The sequence below is a fragment of the Cornus florida genome, unplaced genomic scaffold, assembly GCF_030987335.1.
Source record: "Cornus florida cultivar Cherokee Brave unplaced genomic scaffold, ASM3098733v1 CherokeeBrave_3.0.0_Hap2_Chr06, whole genome shotgun sequence".
Lineage (NCBI taxonomy): Eukaryota > Viridiplantae > Streptophyta > Magnoliopsida > Cornales > Cornaceae > Cornus > Cornus florida.
The window spans coordinates 97,428,435-97,448,156 of NW_026775576.1; the positions used below are offsets into that span (position 1 = coordinate 97,428,435).

General features: G+C 36.9%; 3 protein-coding genes across 3 annotated transcripts; all 3 read right to left on the reverse strand.

The window, feature by feature from the left end:
- Positions 1-1,529: 1,529 nt before the first annotated feature.
- LOC132313182 (laccase-17-like) lies at positions 1,530-4,882 on the reverse strand. The gene is made up of 6 exons (XM_059811861.1): positions 4,651-4,882; positions 4,377-4,528; positions 4,062-4,306; positions 3,822-3,950; positions 2,371-3,339; positions 1,530-1,930 (listed from the first exon to the last, which is right to left on the reverse strand). The coding sequence occupies exons 1-6, from the start codon at positions 4,774-4,776 to the stop codon at positions 1,800-1,802; spliced, it is 1,752 nt and encodes a 583-aa protein (XP_059667844.1). The 5' UTR covers positions 4,777-4,882; the 3' UTR covers positions 1,530-1,799.
- A 3,414-nt stretch (positions 4,883-8,296) lies between these two features.
- LOC132313183 (aspartic proteinase PCS1) lies at positions 8,297-10,127 on the reverse strand. Its single transcript, XM_059811862.1, has one exon. The coding sequence runs from the start codon at positions 9,868-9,870 to the stop codon at positions 8,593-8,595; it is 1,278 nt and encodes a 425-aa protein (XP_059667845.1). The 5' UTR covers positions 9,871-10,127; the 3' UTR covers positions 8,297-8,592.
- A 2,374-nt stretch (positions 10,128-12,501) lies between these two features.
- On the reverse strand, positions 12,502-17,267 carry LOC132315054 (amino acid transporter AVT1D-like). The gene is made up of 11 exons (XM_059813814.1): positions 17,077-17,267; positions 15,601-15,896; positions 15,019-15,233; positions 14,918-14,941; positions 14,632-14,812; positions 14,311-14,530; positions 13,982-14,117; positions 13,640-13,805; positions 13,431-13,474; positions 13,266-13,328; positions 12,502-13,017 (listed from the first exon to the last, which is right to left on the reverse strand). Exons 1-11 carry the CDS (start codon positions 17,256-17,258, stop codon positions 12,922-12,924), a joined length of 1,623 nt encoding a protein of 540 aa, XP_059669797.1. The 5' UTR covers positions 17,259-17,267; the 3' UTR covers positions 12,502-12,921.
- Between the last annotated feature and the right edge of the window lie 2,455 nt (positions 17,268-19,722).

Genomic DNA, 19,722 nt, shown 5'->3' on the forward strand with positions numbered 1-19,722 from the left:
CTTGCTTCACTCATACGCGTGCCTTGCCTTGTCTTGCCTTGCACTTAGGCTTCAAAAGACCTCTATTGTGTTAGTGACTTTGATAAGACTGGGTGCGTCTATTATTATGAAATTTCAAGCAAAATTCAACATTAGCCTGCCTTTTGACAGATTGCAATTTATCCCCCTGTTTCTGTCCAAAAAACAAAAAAATATTTATCCCCCTATTCATGTAATTGTTTTAGTGAAAATACTATGTATGCATTCGTTTATGGGGTCTTGACAATGCTGACGTAAATGGTCGAGATTTTGTATGAGAATAGCAATTTCGAGGAAAAAAAAAAGAAAAAAGGTGCATCATGATCTTTATACATAATTTATAGTAGCTTAACTAAATTATATCTTTGAAGACAATATTTACAGGAGTTTCATAAGGACAACATTTATCATTTAGCATAAACCAAAAATTGTATACAAGGACCAAATCAATGAGTTCATTTTTCATTTTACTAGTGCCTAAAACATAATGATTGATGGCCTTTAAAAGGAAAACAAAGAACTCATGTGGCTGGACTATTAGTCTTGTTCCTGGTTTTCTAGAGTGACCTTATTTTAATCTCTTAATTTTCAGTTATCATTTTTCATATGTACAGAAATATTGTAAATTTGAAGTTTCCTAACAGTTTTCATTGGGTCAGTATCTTCATGAGCACACTTGTTCTTCATAGAATCGTAGTATATTTGTAAAGGTTCTTACGTATACAATTTCTAGACTTACATATTCATAAATTCATGCACCTAACAACACTAATTTTGAACAATTTATGTATGAAAATATATTAATTTTCTTCAGGCAATTACTTTCAAATTAAATATTTTCTACATTGTTTATTTGTTATAATTTAGTTATTCCAATATTAAGTAGTTCTTGGATCCTTCTAATTGAACAACCCCTCCTGATGATGAAGTTGTGCGCTCATAGCTCTCCTAGTTTGAATTGGTTTGAAGATGTTGAATGCCATGCTTGTTTCAACAAAAAAAAAACAGGCTTAGCTTGCCATTTCAAACTTTAATCCACAAATATTGCTTTTTTTATGGTTGTACAACTGGAACTAAATAATTGTTGAAAATGTGGCTGTTCTTAAATTTGAAATTGTATGATGTATCCCTAAAAGCTATGAATTTGTGCTCTGCTGTGGTTTAGTTCTGAAGGATGGACTTTTGCTCTGTTCTTGTTATGTTTTTGGGTTTCTCTATTGAGATTTTTAGTTGTATGGTGTTGGTTATTTTGTGACTGCCTTCTTGAAGCCTTGTCTCTTGGTGCAGTACTTTTCTATATATACCCAATTACTCTTATTACTTACCAAAATAAAATAAAAAAACATAAATTGATGGTTGGCCTAAGTTTTTGCAGCCTTATTGACTTCACAAGTATTCTTACAAGTTACAGTACAACACCATTCATGAGGATTATCAACTGGTAAGCTGGCCGAGCATTTTCCATTTCTTATATTGCAAAAACTAAATTTTCCATGCCTTGCTTAGAAATAGAAAACGGAAAAATAAAAGCTCAATATTCCAACAAAATTATTGATTTTCACACTCGCATAAACATGTTCCGAAAGTTACAAAAGTTAGCACGCTCTTCTTCGTTATCTCCTCAAGGGAAAAAATAATAATAATAAAAACCAAAAATTTTAATTAGGAAACACAAATCCTCCGAAAAAAAAAAAAAAGCCAACAAATTAATTATATGGGTAGAAAAAAGGCTGTCAATTTTTTGCAAACCAAAAGTAGTGAATCCAGAAGTGAACCAAAGATTAACATTTGGGAAGATCTGCTGGTGGAGGAAGCAACTTTTGATTGGGAAGCTTTCCATCTAAGACAAGCCAAGCCATCTTCAAACCCCAGCTAGTATGGACTTCCAGGTGACAATGCATGAACCAAACCCCTGTCCACAAATAGTAATTGTCATCCATCCTCACTCTTACTAACTTGAAAAACGTTACAAAATACAATGAAATCATAACACACACACACATATATATTAATCCATGCCCATTAAAAAAGATATCATCAATTTACCCTAAATTTAAAAAGGTGGCAAACAGTACTAAAAGAGTAAAAATTATTTTAATTAATTCAGTATGATAAGTGCCTGATTCATACGTAATTGTTTGTGATTCTTAAACTTGTACATGTGTATATGCAAGGAGCAATGAGTTCAAATCATTTGTGATCTATTAATGCCTAATGCATGCATGCATCACTATAAAATGTTCTTATGTGCTTGAATTGGCCTTTTATTGCAGTTCAAATACTGATTCTATATAAATGCAATTTAACACTAGCTATATATATATAATGCTGATTCGATATATATTTACCCACCTGGGTTGTCTGCTAGAAACCGAATAGCAACCCACCCACCAGAGGGCACACCCACTGTGTTCCTTTCAATAGGGTCAACAAGATTGAAGCTTTTAGGGTCCTTATTCGGATCATAGTTCCCAAAACCTTGTCCAACAACAAAGAAGTTGAATCCATGGAGATGGAGAGGGTGGCTCTCAGCTCCAAGAATGCTTGTGTCCTGCATGACCAGCTCCACACTAGTGTTAAAAGCAAGTACCACCAATTTGGTCCCATTGCTCACCATAGTATTGTTTGGAGGATTCCCAGTATAGTTAAACCAATGCATTGGATTCATTGGAAAATCCGGGTTATAAACACCATTTGATTGCCCGAAGAAGTGAGCTTGGAGGAGGGCTGTGGTTGGTTGTGCAAAGGAAACATTGTTAATGGAAGCCGCGAACTTAGTTCCATTAGTTGGACCTTGACAAGTTTGGTTTTGGTGGCATGGGCTAGTCCCAAGGCCTACTGTGAAGTAAAAGTGCTTATCAACCTTTTGGGGGACATTAGCTGGGAATTGAGCACTCGCTAAGCTACGTAGTTTTTTTGTGAAATTGGTGGCAAATGAGGTGTCATTGAGAGGAGGTAGGGTTGGTTTGAAGAGCGGAAGCTTCTTCATTGAGATGGTTGAATGAAGGGAAGGTGATTCGTATTCAAGAATGGCGGCAACTGTGGAGTTGTCAAAGGTGCCAAGGCCAGTGGCATATGGTCTAGCAGTCATGAGAAATGTAGCATTTGGGAAATAAGGTTTGGTCTTGAGAAGGACATTGGTGGTTTGTCCAGGTGTGATGAGAAGTGTCCTAGTTTCAAAGGGCTTAACGTAAATGGCGTCGGCTTCCACCACTGTCATTGTGTGGTTTGCGATGCTGAAGAAGAGCTCGTCGTTGAGGGCTGCATTGATAAAGCGGAGAAGGTAGGTCTTTCCAGGCTTAACCCTCAGCTTGAATGTATCTGTCAAAGATAACAAAATGATTTTCCATTGTCAGAGCTTTTGCCACAAAAGACAGATGTAGTAAAAGATAGGTGTGTTAAAAAAATATGGAGGTTGTTTGGTTTAGTCTTTTGAAAGTAGTTTAAAACTCTAAAAACAAAAAACATTTTTTAGAAAAAAACATAAATACTGTGTGATATGAAAGTAGTTAAATTCAAATATCAGAAAATTGTCAACCAAATTTTCTAGTTTTAGAATCAAGCAGGCTCATAACTTTTTATTATAGTGATAAAGTTGTCAGGTAGGCCGTGGTCAAATCATAACGGTTTGTCATCCCAACTTTTGTGGTAAAAATCATGATTTTTAGCACGGTGTAAAATTCGTGACAGAAGCGGGATTAATTTTCTGTGATTAAACACAATTAGTCATGAACAAGCTGCAACAATGTTGTCGCTCGTGGCCAAAGGGCTTTAGCCACGAATATTGTGGTTGCATTGGATACCTTTAGCAGAGCAATTATACAATGGCCCTGGAAGTCCATTGATGGTGTAGGCATCAGAGACATTTGGTCCCCCTCCTGTTTGCAAAGCCTGGCTAATTATTGCCTCCGGATCAGCATTGAACCACTCTCCTACAAATTATGAAGTAACATAATTAAATTTGTATTAGTCAATTCAGAGTATCATAGAGGTACAATGGAGTACTTGAATTGCATCTAACTTGTGAAAAGTCAGTTAATTACCAAAGATGATAGGAACTTCCTTATAGGGTTTGGTAAATGGATAAGGAACATTGTGCTTGGGAAGAATGAGTAAAGGACCGTAGACTGTTGATCTCAGCCATGAAATATGTGCATGCCAAAAGAGAGTTCCTCTCTGGCCAACAATGGTGAAGTTGTACACATAGCTCTGACCAGTTTGTATGGGGCACTGAGTTACATAAGCTGGTCCATCAGCCCATCCGGATTGAAGTTGTCGAATGCCATGCCTGTTGCAATGAAATCATACTTAGCCATTTAGATTATGATTTAATTAAGTGACGAAGGGAAGACTCAAACCAGTGGATGCTAATATTGTTTTGGACATGGTTAACCACTTCAATAACAAGCCGGTCACCCTCTCTAGCTACAACGCGAGGGCCTGGAAACTTCCCATTCACGGTAACCATGCTTTTCGTGTGGCATAGTCGCGTCACATTTTGCAATTTGATCTACAAAACAATTTTCCAAAGCTATAAAGTAAGAAACAAAGCATGCAAAATCTATACATAAATAATTTGCACAAATTTTAGCTTGAAAACATTAGTTCCAAGACTATAAATGTGACACATACATCAAACTTGTAGTGCCTAGTTATGCCTTCATCCTTGGCAAGTGCAGGGCATGGAAGGAGAAACGATGTCATCAATGAGATGAAAATTCCCACAAATGCTGCTGAAGGAAGAATAGAACCGCCCATATTTCTCTCTCTAGGGAGAAGGTTAGAGTTGATGTTTGAATCTTAACCTGCTCCTTATGTCTTGATATTTAAAATTTCATCAGGTCATGTATATATATACAGAGGTGAGGAAGGAGAGTTTGGTCGATTAGGTGATGAATTTTACTATATTTTATACAGGGGACATGTAAGACCATAATAGCTTGCAAATTTGGAAGTACCAACTGATGGAAAACAACTTTAGAGTGTTGTCAAAGCCAATCTATACAGTTTGTTTGACCACTGTCTTTTCCTCTCAAAACTTTCCTTCATGAGCAACCTCTAATTCGTGATTCACATTTGATTTTTATATTTTAATTTGGTGATATTTGTATTATATATATACATGTGATTCCATAGTAGCTACCAACTAGTAATGTGGACTATATATTGCCTCTTATCCTAATTTGCCTTGATAAAAAAAAAAATTTAGGATGTTTGGAGCAAGCTTCAGGAATTAATGAATTAGTCTGTTTGTCGTGCTAAAATAGATATTACAAACTAGTTCTCATGTGAAATATGTGGAAGCAATCAAACAATACCTTTCAATTTCAATGTCTAAAGATTGTAATAATGAATTCCTCTAGGTATGTTCCTATAGCCAGTCCGTGCACCTCGAACAAACTCAATAATTTGGTGATTAATGGTCCTTTGGAAGGAAAAGCTCTAGGTCTAACAAGCCAAAAGAAAGAATATAGTTTTTGAGTAATGTTATTTAGATCGATTACTCTAATTTATTTGTTTTGTTGGGAAGGGTTTCTATTTATTTGATGTAGGATATAAGTTGAAACGTGGATCCCATTCACTATATCAAAGGGATAGAAACCTTTAGGCCCGACAAATAGGTTAAGAGAATTCGGTCTAAGAATCATTTTTCATATAGTTCTGCTTATCTCGAAAAACACAATTAAAAAATTGTGATATTTTCATAAAATAATTTCTTATTGTTCTATGAAAACAATTATTATTATTATTATTATTATTATTTTGACTTCTTGAGAATCGTTTTTCAAAAAAAAAAAGAACAAAGCAGACCTAATCTTAACAATGCAGAAATTTTCAACACATTGGGCCAAAGAAGGAACCGTTCCAATATGCTCTATATGACACTTAAGTACATAACGGCAATGCATTGGTCATATTGCAAAAAGCCTAAAAGGATTTCATGATTATTAATCATGTATCTTTTCTTTTATTTATTTATTTATTTTTTATAGGAAGGGACATAATCAATATATAGCTTTGGACATCAATCATTAATATTCCAAGGTTCATTTCCATGGGCATCATAGTTAAAGAAAGTAAGAGGCTAAGAGCTTAGATTGGTAAAGCTAGTGACCCATATACTATATATATATGTGTGTGTGTGTGTGAAATTAGCCCCATTATGAGATTCCAATTTACGATTAGAAACAAAATCAGGAAAGATAATGAAGTTTATAATATTATTTTCAATATTGGTTTATCAAGCTTTGTTTGAGGAGATTGAATGTACTTATATGCGCAATCAATAAGAATTTCAAATGTGCATATCGCATCAACATGGAACATTCTCAACCGTTTGTCTTGGTGATCAAGCAAATCAAAGTGTTCCTATCAAGCAGTCCTTCAAATATATATATATATACATAAATGTATATATATATATATATATATATATATATATATATATATATATAATGTTTATCAGAAAGGACAAGGACAAGGACAAGCGATGGAAGAATAGTTGGAGAAATCAGCAGGTTGGTGGCTGAGGTGTTGTCTCACCCATTACAGTTCCTAAGCAAGGGGAAGTGATAAACAAGTGGACCATTTTAAGCACTCTCTCTGAAGCAAAGACTATAAGTGAAGTGTTTGCTTCTTGTTGATTAGTGTGTTTTAATAACTATATATATATACACCTACAGATAAGAAATATATATAATTAAGTTGGATTGAGTTGTACGTATGGGAATTGTATACATCAGTTTTGTTTGATGTATACAATTCATGCAGTCGCGAGGCTCACAAGTTTGATTGTAGTTGCGCCAACTACGCTCCTTGTACAAGAGCTATCTTTCATTGCTTGGGGACCTAGAAAGTGAGCCCTCAGAGCACCTCTAACGTAAAATGTTGTATTATTTTGTCAAATTTATATTTTTAGAGAAGTAACAGTATCAAAATGTTATATTTTTGCAATTCTACTCTAATAATGTATTTCATCCAAAATACTATTTTTTGATATAATAACCAATACCTATTTCTAGTTAATTTTCCGAATGAGTACTGATAGGGGAACCGAAAAGGAATCCCCGAATTAACACTGAATTTGACGTGATTAGTTATACTTATTTGGTGTTAAATAATTATTTTTTGAAAACTGTGTAAGTAAATGAGATGGACAAAAATACGTCAAATTCGGAATTTATTCAGAGAAATCATTCGGTGACCGTGTCATTTTCCTTTCGGAATTAGGTTGTATGAGTTGGGAAAAGGTAAACAGGCAGTGCAAGGACGATCATTTAACCATCCTTCATTAAATTGGACCATACTCACAAGTTGATGAAAGATATTGATGATTCGAACCATCCAAACTGTGATGCAATAATATATCCAACTGCCCTATTGAGTTCCAAGGGACCAAAGCTTTCGAACTAACCCTTTTAATGGAGGGCGTATCAGATTCAGATAGCTTTCTTGTTGGGGACTCAGAATAACTGCAAGTACCAAACCACATCAACGACGAAACAAATACTTTGTTATTGCCCTACCTAACAAAATCAAGACTCACCCATACCCTCTTTTCAATTTATTGACACACATGCGTTGTAATTATTATTATTTTGGATATAGAATAGAACCACTAGTTTTAGGTCAGACTCAGATTGGTCTAATTATTTAAGAATCACAGGTCAACACTCCCAATTTTTGTCTAAATTCAGTTTAAAAAGTCTGTCTCACTATCATAACAGATTCTTAGACTAGTACTAAAGAATCAAGTCAACCAAAGATATTCGATTCATGAAATGTGATTTTTCTATCAATTGTTGTATAACTTCAGCTATGGTCATTTTTGGATAAAAGTATTTTCAAATAATAATAAAATTGAATAATGCTACTGTGAGGCCCTCATGAGACTTTTCATGAGTTTTATTTTATTTTTTTTAATTTTTATTTTATTTATTTATTTTATGTTAGGTACAAATATTGAGATACGAACTCATCTACTTAAAAGAAAACTAAACAAGAATTATATAATTAAAAGTTCATTAAAAAATTCATTAACAATATATCACACGAGTCGGTCAAAATTAATAATGTAATTTAGTCGAAAAAACATAGTCTAAAATTTTGACCGATTTGTGTGATTTACTGTAAATGAATTTTTGAACAAAATTTTAACTATATAATTCCTGTGATTGAATTTGTACCTCAATATTTATACATGAGCATGACAAAAAAAAAATGAAAACTCATGATAAATCTCGTTACAAAGACCTCATAACAAAGTTACTCAACAAAATTTCCTACCAAAACTTTGTCCAAAAAAATTAATGTTATCATATTTTAATCAGCATGAACAAAAACATCTAATGTACAGAGTGTAGAAGAACAACCTTCTTTCCCATTTCTCTCCCCTTAAGTATTGCCGTTTGATCAAAGAATCACTACTGATCAAGGGGATGGACCACAGGTTGCACTACCGTTAACAACGTGGGCCCTAGTACCATACACTGTTATAGAATCAATCACACCACGAGCCATTAAATCCAATCACTGCTTGATGTGGGATTGCATGATCAATCATGTGATCAGCAGTTATACACCGATTCTGTGACCAGCTAAGTCGCACTGTACCTGAGCAAAACCAATCCTGGATTTCTCAAGATCAAATTCCATCCACACGTTCTGCTGATGATGATGGCCAATCACGTATGCCTCCATGGCCATCAGATCAGAGTTCCCAAATGTGAAGCAATACACCGAATCACTCCCCCTGATTTCACCCGGTACCCGATACAACAACCGCTTACCCGAAACCATCATCTCGGCGCCCCGAAACACCAAACTCACCGTTGGCAACTGAGGCAATGTGGGTCGACTCGTGGGCACCCGATAACAAAGATCCATTGCACCTTGAAAAACAAAATTCGGTTCCTCCAAAACCCGCAAAATTCGAGATGTTTGGTTCAAGAATTCTTTTTTCAAAGCACTGTAAACCGGGCCAAGAAGGAAGGTGAACTGGGTACCTGAATCAACCATGGTCTGACCAGCTCCAGTATGATCCGGCTCGAATATCGATTTCGGCAGTGGCAGTTCTTTATCCGAAACTTTGATCCTTTCGAGTTGAACCGTATACGCAACCCGGTCAAAGTAAGGCAATGGAGTTGAGATTTGAATTAACGGAGTGTAATTCAAAGGCCCGACCCACGTAAAATTGGCGTCACCGAAGAGTAACAGCCCCGAAAAATCCGAACCCGAGATGCAGTAAGAGAACTTAGGAAAACCCATTTGCGAAACGAATGAGAGAGACCCGCGGTTCATACCCATCAACCCGGTAGTCTTCGAGTCTTCATCGGAGTTGCTGCTGTAACCGGAATCCATGCACCCGAAAACCGTGGTGCTGATTTCCGATCCTCCTCCGATGGAGAACAAATCTGACGCGAGGTTTCCCTCCGAGGACGAGGCGTCGGCGTAGGATAGCACGGCGTGGCAGAGGTTGTTAGTATCACAGGAAGCGGGTATGGAGAAATCCTGGGTCCGGGTGGTGCAGGTGGGTGAGGAGCAAGTGATGGGTGAGTAGGAGGAGGACTTAGTCGGATCGAATGCGGGTTGGTAAAAGCGGGTCGAGTTGCAGCGAAGCCATGAGAGCTCACTGCCCGTGTCGAGGACCATGGTAACGTTCTGTGGAGGTGTGCCGACTGAGAGAGAAACGGTGAGAGTGACATTGTGGTGGAAGGGAAGCCTGTTTGGAGGTCTTGAGAGGGGCCCAGATGGGATTAGTTGGGTTTTGAGTGGCAAAACCAGCATTTGGGTTGTGGAAGAGAAGCAGAGTTTGGTTTGAAGAAGAAGACAGAGAAAGCAGAGGACTTTCATGGCTTTCTGATAGATGATGATGGATCAGAAGAGTTTGGTTGGGAAATAGAAATGCAGAGAACATAGAGATCTGTTTGGATCTGGTGATTATTCTGTAGAAGAAGAGAGAGAGAGTACCGGTGTACGTGCGTGTGTTGAGATGTGTTGCTGGTTTTGGGAACAGAAGCTGTGAGTGAGGGAGAGTGAGAAATTTTTTATTTTTCTGAACCAAACAACGCCTCCTCTCATCAGATTCAGAACCCATGTACAAAGATATCTTGAAAAGCATGTGCGTAGTTGCTTGGATATGGAAACGACATCGTGAAGTTGTTTTGAACTTATGAGCTTTGACTACGACTAAACAACCAACTTTTGGTTCGTTAGGCTTCACATGACTTTATATGAAAGATTAATTGGTTCATGGAAAGAAGCCTCCCATGTTTTAAACAGGGTTGTGTTAATCCAAGTATTTAATTAGACAAATGTGTATGACATATATCATTAAGCACATCTAATTAATTAGGTACCTTTGAAATGAAAATTTTATGCTACACCACTGCTGTGAGGTTGACCTCACCAGAGTTATCACAAATTTCCTTTAAATTAGCATATTTTAGATAATAATAATAAAAAAGACAAAAAATAATAATGGACAAATATATTCTCATGTAAGTAATACCAAAGTAATTTTACTATAATCCAGTCAAAATAAAATAAATAAAATTATATGAGATTATCAAAAATAATAGTTTAATTTGGTCAAATGAACTCAAAATAAAGAGAATACAATAGTTTGACTCAAGTACGGATATATTGTGGGCTCAATGTGGGCATACGGCCTTGCTTAATTTTTTTTGCCATTGCATTTTACATCTCTAAACTTATACCTTTTAATGCATTTTTATATGAATTTTTGACTATATAATTCTTGTAAGATGGTTCGAATATTAGATGCACTCTTTAATATTTTTACGTTACAATAAAAGACTGAGAATTACGAAGTATTATGTAGTCAACCTTACAATAGCATTACTCTTTCATCATTTATGACAATCATTTTGAGGTAGATGGCTTTTAATTGTTGTAAAAAAAAAAAAAAAAAGACCTAGGCATTTATTTTTGAATTTAATTTTTCTTGTGTCACTTGTCGTTAAGCTACTTTGGGAAATTTTCTTTGCTTTTATTTTTTTATTATTATTTTTTTGTTAATTTTGTTGGTAAGTAAGAAACGTGCACACATTTTGTTCCCCTCTACTTGAATGCACCACCCCCTTTTTCTTTTTTTCTTTTTTTGTTTTTTTCTCTCCTAGAAAGTGAATATTATCGGAAATTTTTTTTTGCTTTTATTTTTTTTGTTTATTTTGTTGGCAAGTAAGAAAGGTGCACACATTTTGTTCCACTCTACTTGAATGCACCACTCCTTTTCTTTTCTTTTTTTCCTAGAAAGTGAAAATTGTTACGCAGAAGCTATATCTCAAATAAAATGCCCATGGATACTTAAATGCTCAGCCTTTCTCTCTTGCAGAAGAACATAGAACGTTTATGTACCTGCAGACGAGGGCACCCTCTGTTACGTTCTATGTATAAATATATATTGTGATCTAGAGTTACCAATTATGGGAAGATTTGGCAGTTATGTTATAGCCTTGAATTTACAGAGTTTGAGAAACAAACAAATCATCAATAAAGCCTTCAAATCTGTGAACCACTTTCTTGTTAGCTGTCTAATCCCAGTAAAGCTAGAATTCATTAACCAACCAACTAGATTAATTGGCCGGTTAATTAGTTTCCTTATATAGACTCTGGATTGAGGGTCATCATCATATCAAATTCTAAATGCCAATTTAAAAAATGTTGGTCACCAAACTCTTCAGTGTCCTGCCTTTAATCCTTCTTGGTGTAATCATAAAAAATTCATTTCTGTCAAAAACAAATAAAAAATAAAAAATAAAAATATAAAAATCATGAAGATACAGGATTTGAGTTATTAGGCTATCTTTCTCTGACTATATTAGAGGGATTTAATTCTTTTTTAACCTTATTATATAAACCTTGTATTAATGGCCCTTTAGATCACATGGACGACTCCGTACCTAAGATGACCTGCACTAGATCTTTCATGACTTGATTAGGTCCATATAGCTTAGGGCTCCAAAAAAAAACAAAAGGTGTCTTCAGATGGTTGCACATGTTATGTTGGAACAAGGAATAGACACAGGTCCATGATTGGGGCCATTGCAAAGGATGGCTCTGGTAGAGGACACCCATTCCACTGTTGGAAGCCGAGTGAAATGCTAAGGACACTTGTCCACCTGTCAATTGTTAAAGGGCTATCCTAGTGCACAAGGTTTTCACTATCGTAGAGTTTGAAGAGTGTTAAATGTACGCAGTCTTATTTCCAAATAGAGAGATTGTTTTCGGTTTCGAACTAGTCCAATGTGCATTAGATGCACAGTAAACTTGCCGGTTTAAACTTATATTGAGTATATTTTACTACACTATAATTACAATAACAATATTTTACTACACTATAATTACAATAAGAATTCAGGCAGTCTCAGTCTGCTTAGTATTTTATGTTACAAACTCAATTTGATATTAGTAATAAATCAACATAAAATTCAAAATTGACTGAGATTATGGCCTTTGAGTGAAAGGAAAAACATGATTCATGTATCATACTTGAGAAAAAGTTCTCTCCAGTAGAATACTACAATTACAATCGAAACAAAAAGATAAATTTTAAATGATAATAAAAGAAAAAGAAAAGAAGTATCAGAGAAGAGGGTTTTATGGAGGAAATTGTAGACCTGAAAAGGACTAAAAAAAAAAAATTTATACCACATGAATGGTGTATTACAAATAAACAAGAGTCTATGGTTGCTCATCCTCTCTAGGAGCTTTTGCTCAAAAAAATTTAAAAATAGCCATTTCCTTAATGCTTTCAACTATATTTCTTCTACTGTCCAGTATATTTTTCTATAGAACATAGTTTGCTGCTGCTTTGCTCATGCTTTGGTGGTTACAAAAAATGATATTTGAAGTAGAGATAGGCCTGCCTTAATACTCTCCTCAGCCCATCTTATCAGCTATGCTTGCAATTGCTGAATATGTGCCAACAATAGCACATAACACCCCCGCAATGACAATAAAAATGCAAACTGCAACCTACAAGAAAAACAAGAATAATTTTTTTTCCCGTGGCAAACAATGCATACACTCTACCACCAAGGGACGTAGTCAAGTGGTACTTTCTCATCTTCTAATGTAGGAAATCGAATGTTCAAGTCCCAATAGGGAGAAAGTGAATGTGTGAGAGCTTAAACTGTGGTGTGTGTGTGTGTGTGTGGGGGGGGGGGGGGGGGATAGTGCAGTGGTATTGATATAATGATAGTGAAGGAGAAGAAAATTTTTACCTGCATCTTTGATAATCTACCATGGAGTATGGTGAGATAGCATGCGGCCGGTAAGATAATACTCTATAAAAAACATCAAGCAGCAAAGTTAATTCAGAACATATTGTGTTACTGCATACATGACTGGACATTGAATTGAAGGGTAAATATTGATGAAAAACTTACTACAAGCATGACAAGTAAAGATCCAATCAATGCCGTCACAGATTCTAAAGCCAAAAAAAAAGAGAGAGAACAGTTTAGCGGACAAAATATGAAAATAATTGTCCATTTCATTTTGTTTATGTTATGTTTATTTCCCTTTTAGGGCCATAGAAATATTGGCAGCTAATAAACATTTACAGTCAGTGAGCATATGAAGTGGAGGTTCATACCGAAGTATGGTACTGATAATGCCACCACTAAAGTTGAAATAACTAAAACCGTTCTGATAATTATTGATACACTGTAAGATCTCTGCTGAGCCAAAGGCAAGAGCTCCTCTATACTGAATGCTACAGGAGTGATTGTCAAGGCATACTTTGTAAATGGGCACAGAACCTAAAACGCAAAATAGGATATATTTAGTGCATCATATTACTGCTAGTCCGGGCTAATATATATCAGTATAGAGTTGCATATTTGGTTTTATGACATAAGCTGTTCTTTCAGTCTAACGAAATGCAGTGAGACCAAGCAAAAGGACACCTACAACTTGATTAAAATGTTGTCCGTACCGTAGTCCATGCTGCAATTTTAGAGGCAACAAATTTTTTAGGCATGTTTAAAGTGTACTGAGATTCAGTCGAGTCACCAAACATCAGAAAGCCGCATATTGCTACCCCGGCATAGATTAGCACAGATGCAACAAAGCTGCACAAGAGTAAACCAATATTAGGCAGATAAAATATCTGGTCCTCATTTTAAAGGAAATCCATGAAATTCTCATAATTTTTCATAATATCATTCATATTTCATGTGTAATATTTAATTTACCACGATAAAGGAATAATTGTGACAAGTTTAAGAATAATTTCAATGAATTTGCTTGAAATGAATTAATCACCTGATTATTAGAACAGATGGAAATTTTGATGGTTGCTTCATGGAAGAATAGATATTCGGAAAAACAGAATGGCTGCCAAAGCAAAAACCAAATAAACCGACTGTGACAGGAAGGCCTGCAAGGTTCAAAGCAGTTCCGCTGGGATGAAACCCAATTTTGTCAATGACCCCACTCCACAACAAGCAAAGCACTAACAGCACTGATGTAACTATTCCTCCAGCTAAACACAAATGATTCAAGATTAGCTGCTGTAGCTTAAATGTGCAACTTTAGTAATACATGCATGTGAAGAAAGTGGAAAGGGGATGTAGGATTGGAAACCTGAAACATACGAGAGCAGACTAAGGTCTTGGAGCCAAACAGTTGGAATAATTATAAGAGTGGCTGTAATTGCAAAGATTTGATGAGAATCAAGATGAAATCCCGCAAAATCCATGTGGGTGTCTGGGAATAAAGCCGACAGATTATCGCTCATCATAATTAAGAACTCCACACAGGTAGACTACACAGAAGAGTAATTCAGTTTTTAGTGCCAACCAAAATCAGGGGTAAAAACACAAAAAAGATTACTATTATCAATCAATAAGGGAATAGAATTTGCACTTACATATAAATCCATGTATAAGATTATCTGTAATAAACCAATACCTGTGTCAGCCTTGGTATATTGTTATATATAAAAACATTTGATACTTGTAGGGGACTTACAGCTATTAATATGCGACCAGTGACCCCAAAAGCAGCCTGCCCAATATCTGGGTAAGTTTTGAGTTCAGGGGAGCTATCTAAACACTGCTTCAACAAAATCCCAGTATAGCAACATATGATACCCATGACAAAGAGAAGCAAGAGGCTCGACCACCCTCCTTCTTTGAGTGCATAAGGAGTTGTGAGGAGTCCTATTCCGCATAGAACATTTATTGCTGCATTTGAAGGCAAAGAAAGATCTCAAATATACAAGGGTAGATAGAAAGAGAACATCCAAAAGCAACTAAAAGAAATAACAATAATAACAGTAACATCCTGGAAGCATTTTTCAAAATGTAAGAAAACCCCAAATTCAAATTTCATGTTGGAGAATGGCTAGTAATATCAAATTCTCAGACCAAAGATCAAGGGTTGCAATGGGGCTTTTAGTGGTTCAACATTGAGAGATAAGGCGTCCCTTGGAAGCTCAAGTTATGGGGGAATCATTATCAACTTATTGATTGACAGACAAAAAAAAGGTTTGGACACATGCCAATATATAAATCAATAAAACGTTAGCGGAAGAATGTGTGTAGTTTTTACCATTAAGGACAGATTGGGCATACGAACACTGCTGTGGTGACGGCAATTCATTGAAAGAGAGACTTGAGTAGGAAGATGTAGATAACTTTGAAGGCAATGTTGAGGGGGGCACCTCTTCGTTGTCTAAGCTTGTTGCAGTAATAAGGGGTTTGTTAAAGGAAGAGTCGGGCAAGGTGGGATGAGATCTCTTGTATGGTGAAGTCAAGAATGAGTCGCTTATTTTTTTGAAACTTGTCCCTGTTAGGAAGCTGAGAGAGGGAGGAGGGGTCACACTTGTGTACATGTCCATTGACTTCCTGCATATATTGAAAAAACAAAAGAAGAAAATTTAGGGACAATTTTTAAATCTTATTGTGCCTTTCTTTCTGTTCCAGAAAAGTCTAAATACTACTGATTTTGAACCTAATATCTGGTGTCTAAAGCTAAAGCACTTGCTTTGAACATCAGAAACAGGTAAACTTGGTTCTTCTAATTAATAACTGATTGCTTAGAATTAAACTCGGTTCTTACAATTAATAATAACTGATTGCTTAGAATTTGGATAATGCTCTTGCATCTACAAGATAAAAGAAAATCATTGCTTTCAAAACAATAAGCCTCAACAATTTTCTGTTTTAGCATTTACACAAACAATTGGTGGTGAAACAAATGTCAACAAGGACCTAGACTCTTACAGTTTCTACTAAAGTGGTATTTAAGAACTAAAATCCTCTGCAGTGCACTGCAACGTCCAGATTCAAGAAGCGACTACAGCAATATAAATGCGTAGATGTATATAGCAACTCATTGGAGGATGGCTCATTTGTTTGCCTAGCATTCATCTTAATTAGTACATTTCTACTTCCACCCACACCACAAACACCTTCTGTAGGTCTAATGCCTCAGCTCTGGTGAAATTCTTCCTTAATATATACAAATGTATTAATAAGCTCTCATCATGTCTACACCAATGAGTATTGACTAATGACATTAAATCATGATACATGCCTGTTTGGTTTAGTTCTTTGAAAATAATTTTCAAAAACTCTATAATTAGAAAAGTTTTAGAAAAACCAAAAGGGAATATTCGATCAGAAATCTATCAACCAAACGAATTTTTGAAATGTAAACTGGATACACTATTATTATACAAGACTACAATCTAAAAACAATTCTTGCAGGCAATAAAAAAAGTTGGGATTTAATTAGGAATATCTGACATGAAGCTGTAAACACACACACACTTTTTACACCCTTCAATTGTTGCAATATTGATCAAATATTGCACTAGCCCAGATGCCCAGATGCCCAGATGGTATGATCTTGAGTGCTGCTAAGGGCAATATTGAATATTGTGTGTGCGTGTTTGCTTGTTCAATTGTGTGTGTATATATATCAAACACCTGCGTGCATGAAAAATTAAAATCCATGCACCAGAGCGCGCTGTATATATAGGAAAGACAACTTAAACTTGACATGGATTAATGAAAGAAGTACCTGTAGGTTTGAGGCCACGACGGGCTGTTCAGATCAATGGATGCATTTCGTGATGGAAGCACAATATCGGAATCCGTGTCGTCGTTGTCATCATTCTGATATGCTCTTTCGGCCTGGTTCTCTTCATCGTCCGTTTCGAACCCGATCCTGCGATCCAGCCCATATTCCTCATCCAGCTTCATCTCCAAACCCATTTGATCCTATATCTCTCTATACACACAAACACATATTCATGTACAACTCGTATTTTTGAGGCTTTCTGTGAAGCCAAAACAAAAGAAAGGCTAGAGAGAAGCAACCTTGTTCAAGTGTACGTGGTCAAATTAAGGATGAAGCAAATTAAATAATATATCATGAGATTAACGTGAAACGGAAAAAACGGGAAAAAGAGAGAGAGAGAGGGAGGGAGGGAGGGAGGAACAGTAGCTCATTGTAGACCACACCGGATTCGCGCCACCTCTGGTACCATATATGACAGAGTGTATATATGTTCTCTGCTTAGGGAATCCGGCAAACGTACGTCTCTTTACATTTATTTATTTTTTTCATAAAGAGGGCTGACGTGGCCGTTCACTGCCAGCTGTTTCCAGAGTCATCCCAACCAAAAGAGAAATAGGTATTAATAGGTTGGGGTACACAGATGTCACCTATAGTTTGTTATAATTACAGGTAGTATCTCTCTCATTTTGAAAATTACGCGGATTTCTCTTACTTTTGAAAATATCCTATATGGATATTTGGACCTCCCTTTCGTTACGGTCAATGCCAGTCAACTACGGAAATGGATGACATCAGCTACTATTTTTATTAAAATACCCTTATGTATATAATTAAATAAATATTATATTTAAAATATATATATATATATATCGAGGCCTTTTGGGGTAAAGCCCAAGAACAAAACCGTGCGGGCGCAGGCCCAAAGCGGACAATATCATACCATGTGGTAGAGCTGGTAGTTACAAATGGTATCAGAGCCTAACCCAGCCGGAAGTGTGCCGACGGGGATGTCGGGCCTCCAAGGGGGGTGGATTGTGATGACCCTGTGGGCGGGTGTGCCGTGGGCAGGTGCGAGAGACACTGTCAGGCTACCACACTGGCGAGCTACGGGTGCGGTGCACAGTCCCACATCACCTGGGTAGAGGAAAGGTAAAGTGCTTATATGTAAGTGTGTCACCTCCAATTGGTATGAGGCCTTTTGGGGTGAAGACCAAGAGCAAAACCGTGCGGGCTCAGGCCCAAAGCGGACAATATCATACCATGTGGTGGAGTGGGTCGTTACACTTTGCTCAGGCGCCTGGCGCTCGGTTAGAATGCCACTTGGCCCTTTTTTTTTTTTTTTTGGCAAGTGTTTGGCTAAAATGCCACTTGCCACTTGGCCCTCTCTTTTTTTTCTTAGCAAGTGTTTGGCGTTCGGCTCATAGTGCCAGTTGCCACTTACTTTGCTCAACCTTTTAAAGAGGAACATAATCTTTATAAATCTCAGAAACTTGTACATTCGACTGTGTTCAATTGAAAATGAACAAAATTAAGTATTGAATCTCAACTTTTTATTGATAATACCTCTTCAGAGAAGTAGCATTCCAAGATTTGTTAACCAGCCTTCCGACTATGGTTTCTAAGGTATATGCCCCCTTATGGCTTCTACAATTCTGTATGGGCCTTCCCATGGTGGCATCATCTTTTTGACTATCCCCACCTTCTTTTTCAGAACCAGATCACCTGGTCTAAAGTCTCTGTGCTTTACTTTCTTGTTATGGCTGTTCGCAAGCGTCTGCTGGTAGGATGCGAGCCTTACCGCTGCTGCATCTCTTTTTTCTTCCAGCAAATCGAGGTTAAACCTTAACATACTGTCATTATGCTCACGGCTCCATGCCAAGCTTCGAACAGTCGGCACTAAGTGCTCGACTAGTATAACTGTCTTGGTACCATACGCCATGGTGAATGGGTTTTCTCCTGTCGGTCGTCTTGGGGTCGTTTTGTAGGCCCATAGGACGTTCGGCAATTCATCTAACCACCTTCCTTTCTTTTCTTCTAGCTTATTCTTGATACAAGTAAAGATTGTTCTATTTGTAATTTCCGCCTGTCCATTGGCTTGTAGGTGACTTACTGCCGCCAGCTTTTGATTAATTCCATATTCCTCCAACAGCTCTTTTACTTGCTTACTGTCAAGGTTGGTCCCATTATCCATGACGATTAACCTCGGAACACCAAACTGGCAAATAATATTACTCCAAATGAATCGTCTCACATGAGTTTGAGTAACGCTCGGATATGGCTCTACTTCCACCCACTTAGTAAAATAATCTGTAGCCAGCAGCACATACTTGTTCTGAGCTCTGGCAGTTGGTAGAGGACCAACTACATCCATCCCCCACTGTGCGAAAGGCCATGGTGTGGCCATTACGTGCAAGTCTTCAGGTGGTTGGTGCATCAGTGGTCCGAACCTTTGGCACTTATCGCACCTTCTGGACAATTCTTCCGAGTCTCGCGACTTGTTCGGCCAGAAGTACCCTTGCGCCATTGCCTTGTGCGCTAAAGATCTCCCCCCTGAGTGGTTTCCACATACACCTTTGTGAATAGCTCGTAGTATTTGCCGAGCCTCTGTGGGGGTAACACATTTTAAGTACGGTCCGGAAAAAGATC

What these genes read in the sequence shown, in the direction of transcription:
- LOC132315054 (XM_059813814.1), bottom strand. Translation starts at nt 17,258, where the DNA reads ATGAAGCTGGATGAGGAATATGGGCTGGATCGCAGGATCGGGTTCGAA. An exon ending in CTGGTCGCATATTAATAGCT is followed by an intron (nt 14,942 to 15,018) that starts GTAAGTCCCCTA and finishes GGTTTATTACAG; the next exon opens with ATAATCTTATACATGGATTT. An exon ending in GTAGATTATCAAAGATGCAG is followed by an intron (nt 13,018 to 13,265) that starts GTAAAAATTTTC and finishes TTTTTCTTGTAG; the next exon opens with GTTGCAGTTTGCATTTTTAT.
- LOC132313183 (XM_059811862.1), bottom strand. Translation starts at nt 9,870, where the DNA reads ATGAAAGTCCTCTGCTTTCTCTGTCTTCTTCTTCAAACCAAACTCTGC.
- LOC132313182 (XM_059811861.1), bottom strand. Translation starts at nt 4,776, where the DNA reads ATGGGCGGTTCTATTCTTCCTTCAGCAGCATTTGTGGGAATTTTCATC. An exon ending in AACAATATTAGCATCCACTG is followed by an intron (nt 4,307 to 4,376) that starts GTTTGAGTCTTC and finishes TCATTGCAACAG; the next exon opens with GCATGGCATTCGACAACTTC. An exon ending in GGAAGTTCCTATCATCTTTG is followed by an intron (nt 3,951 to 4,061) that starts GTAATTAACTGA and finishes CATAATTTGTAG; the next exon opens with GAGAGTGGTTCAATGCTGAT.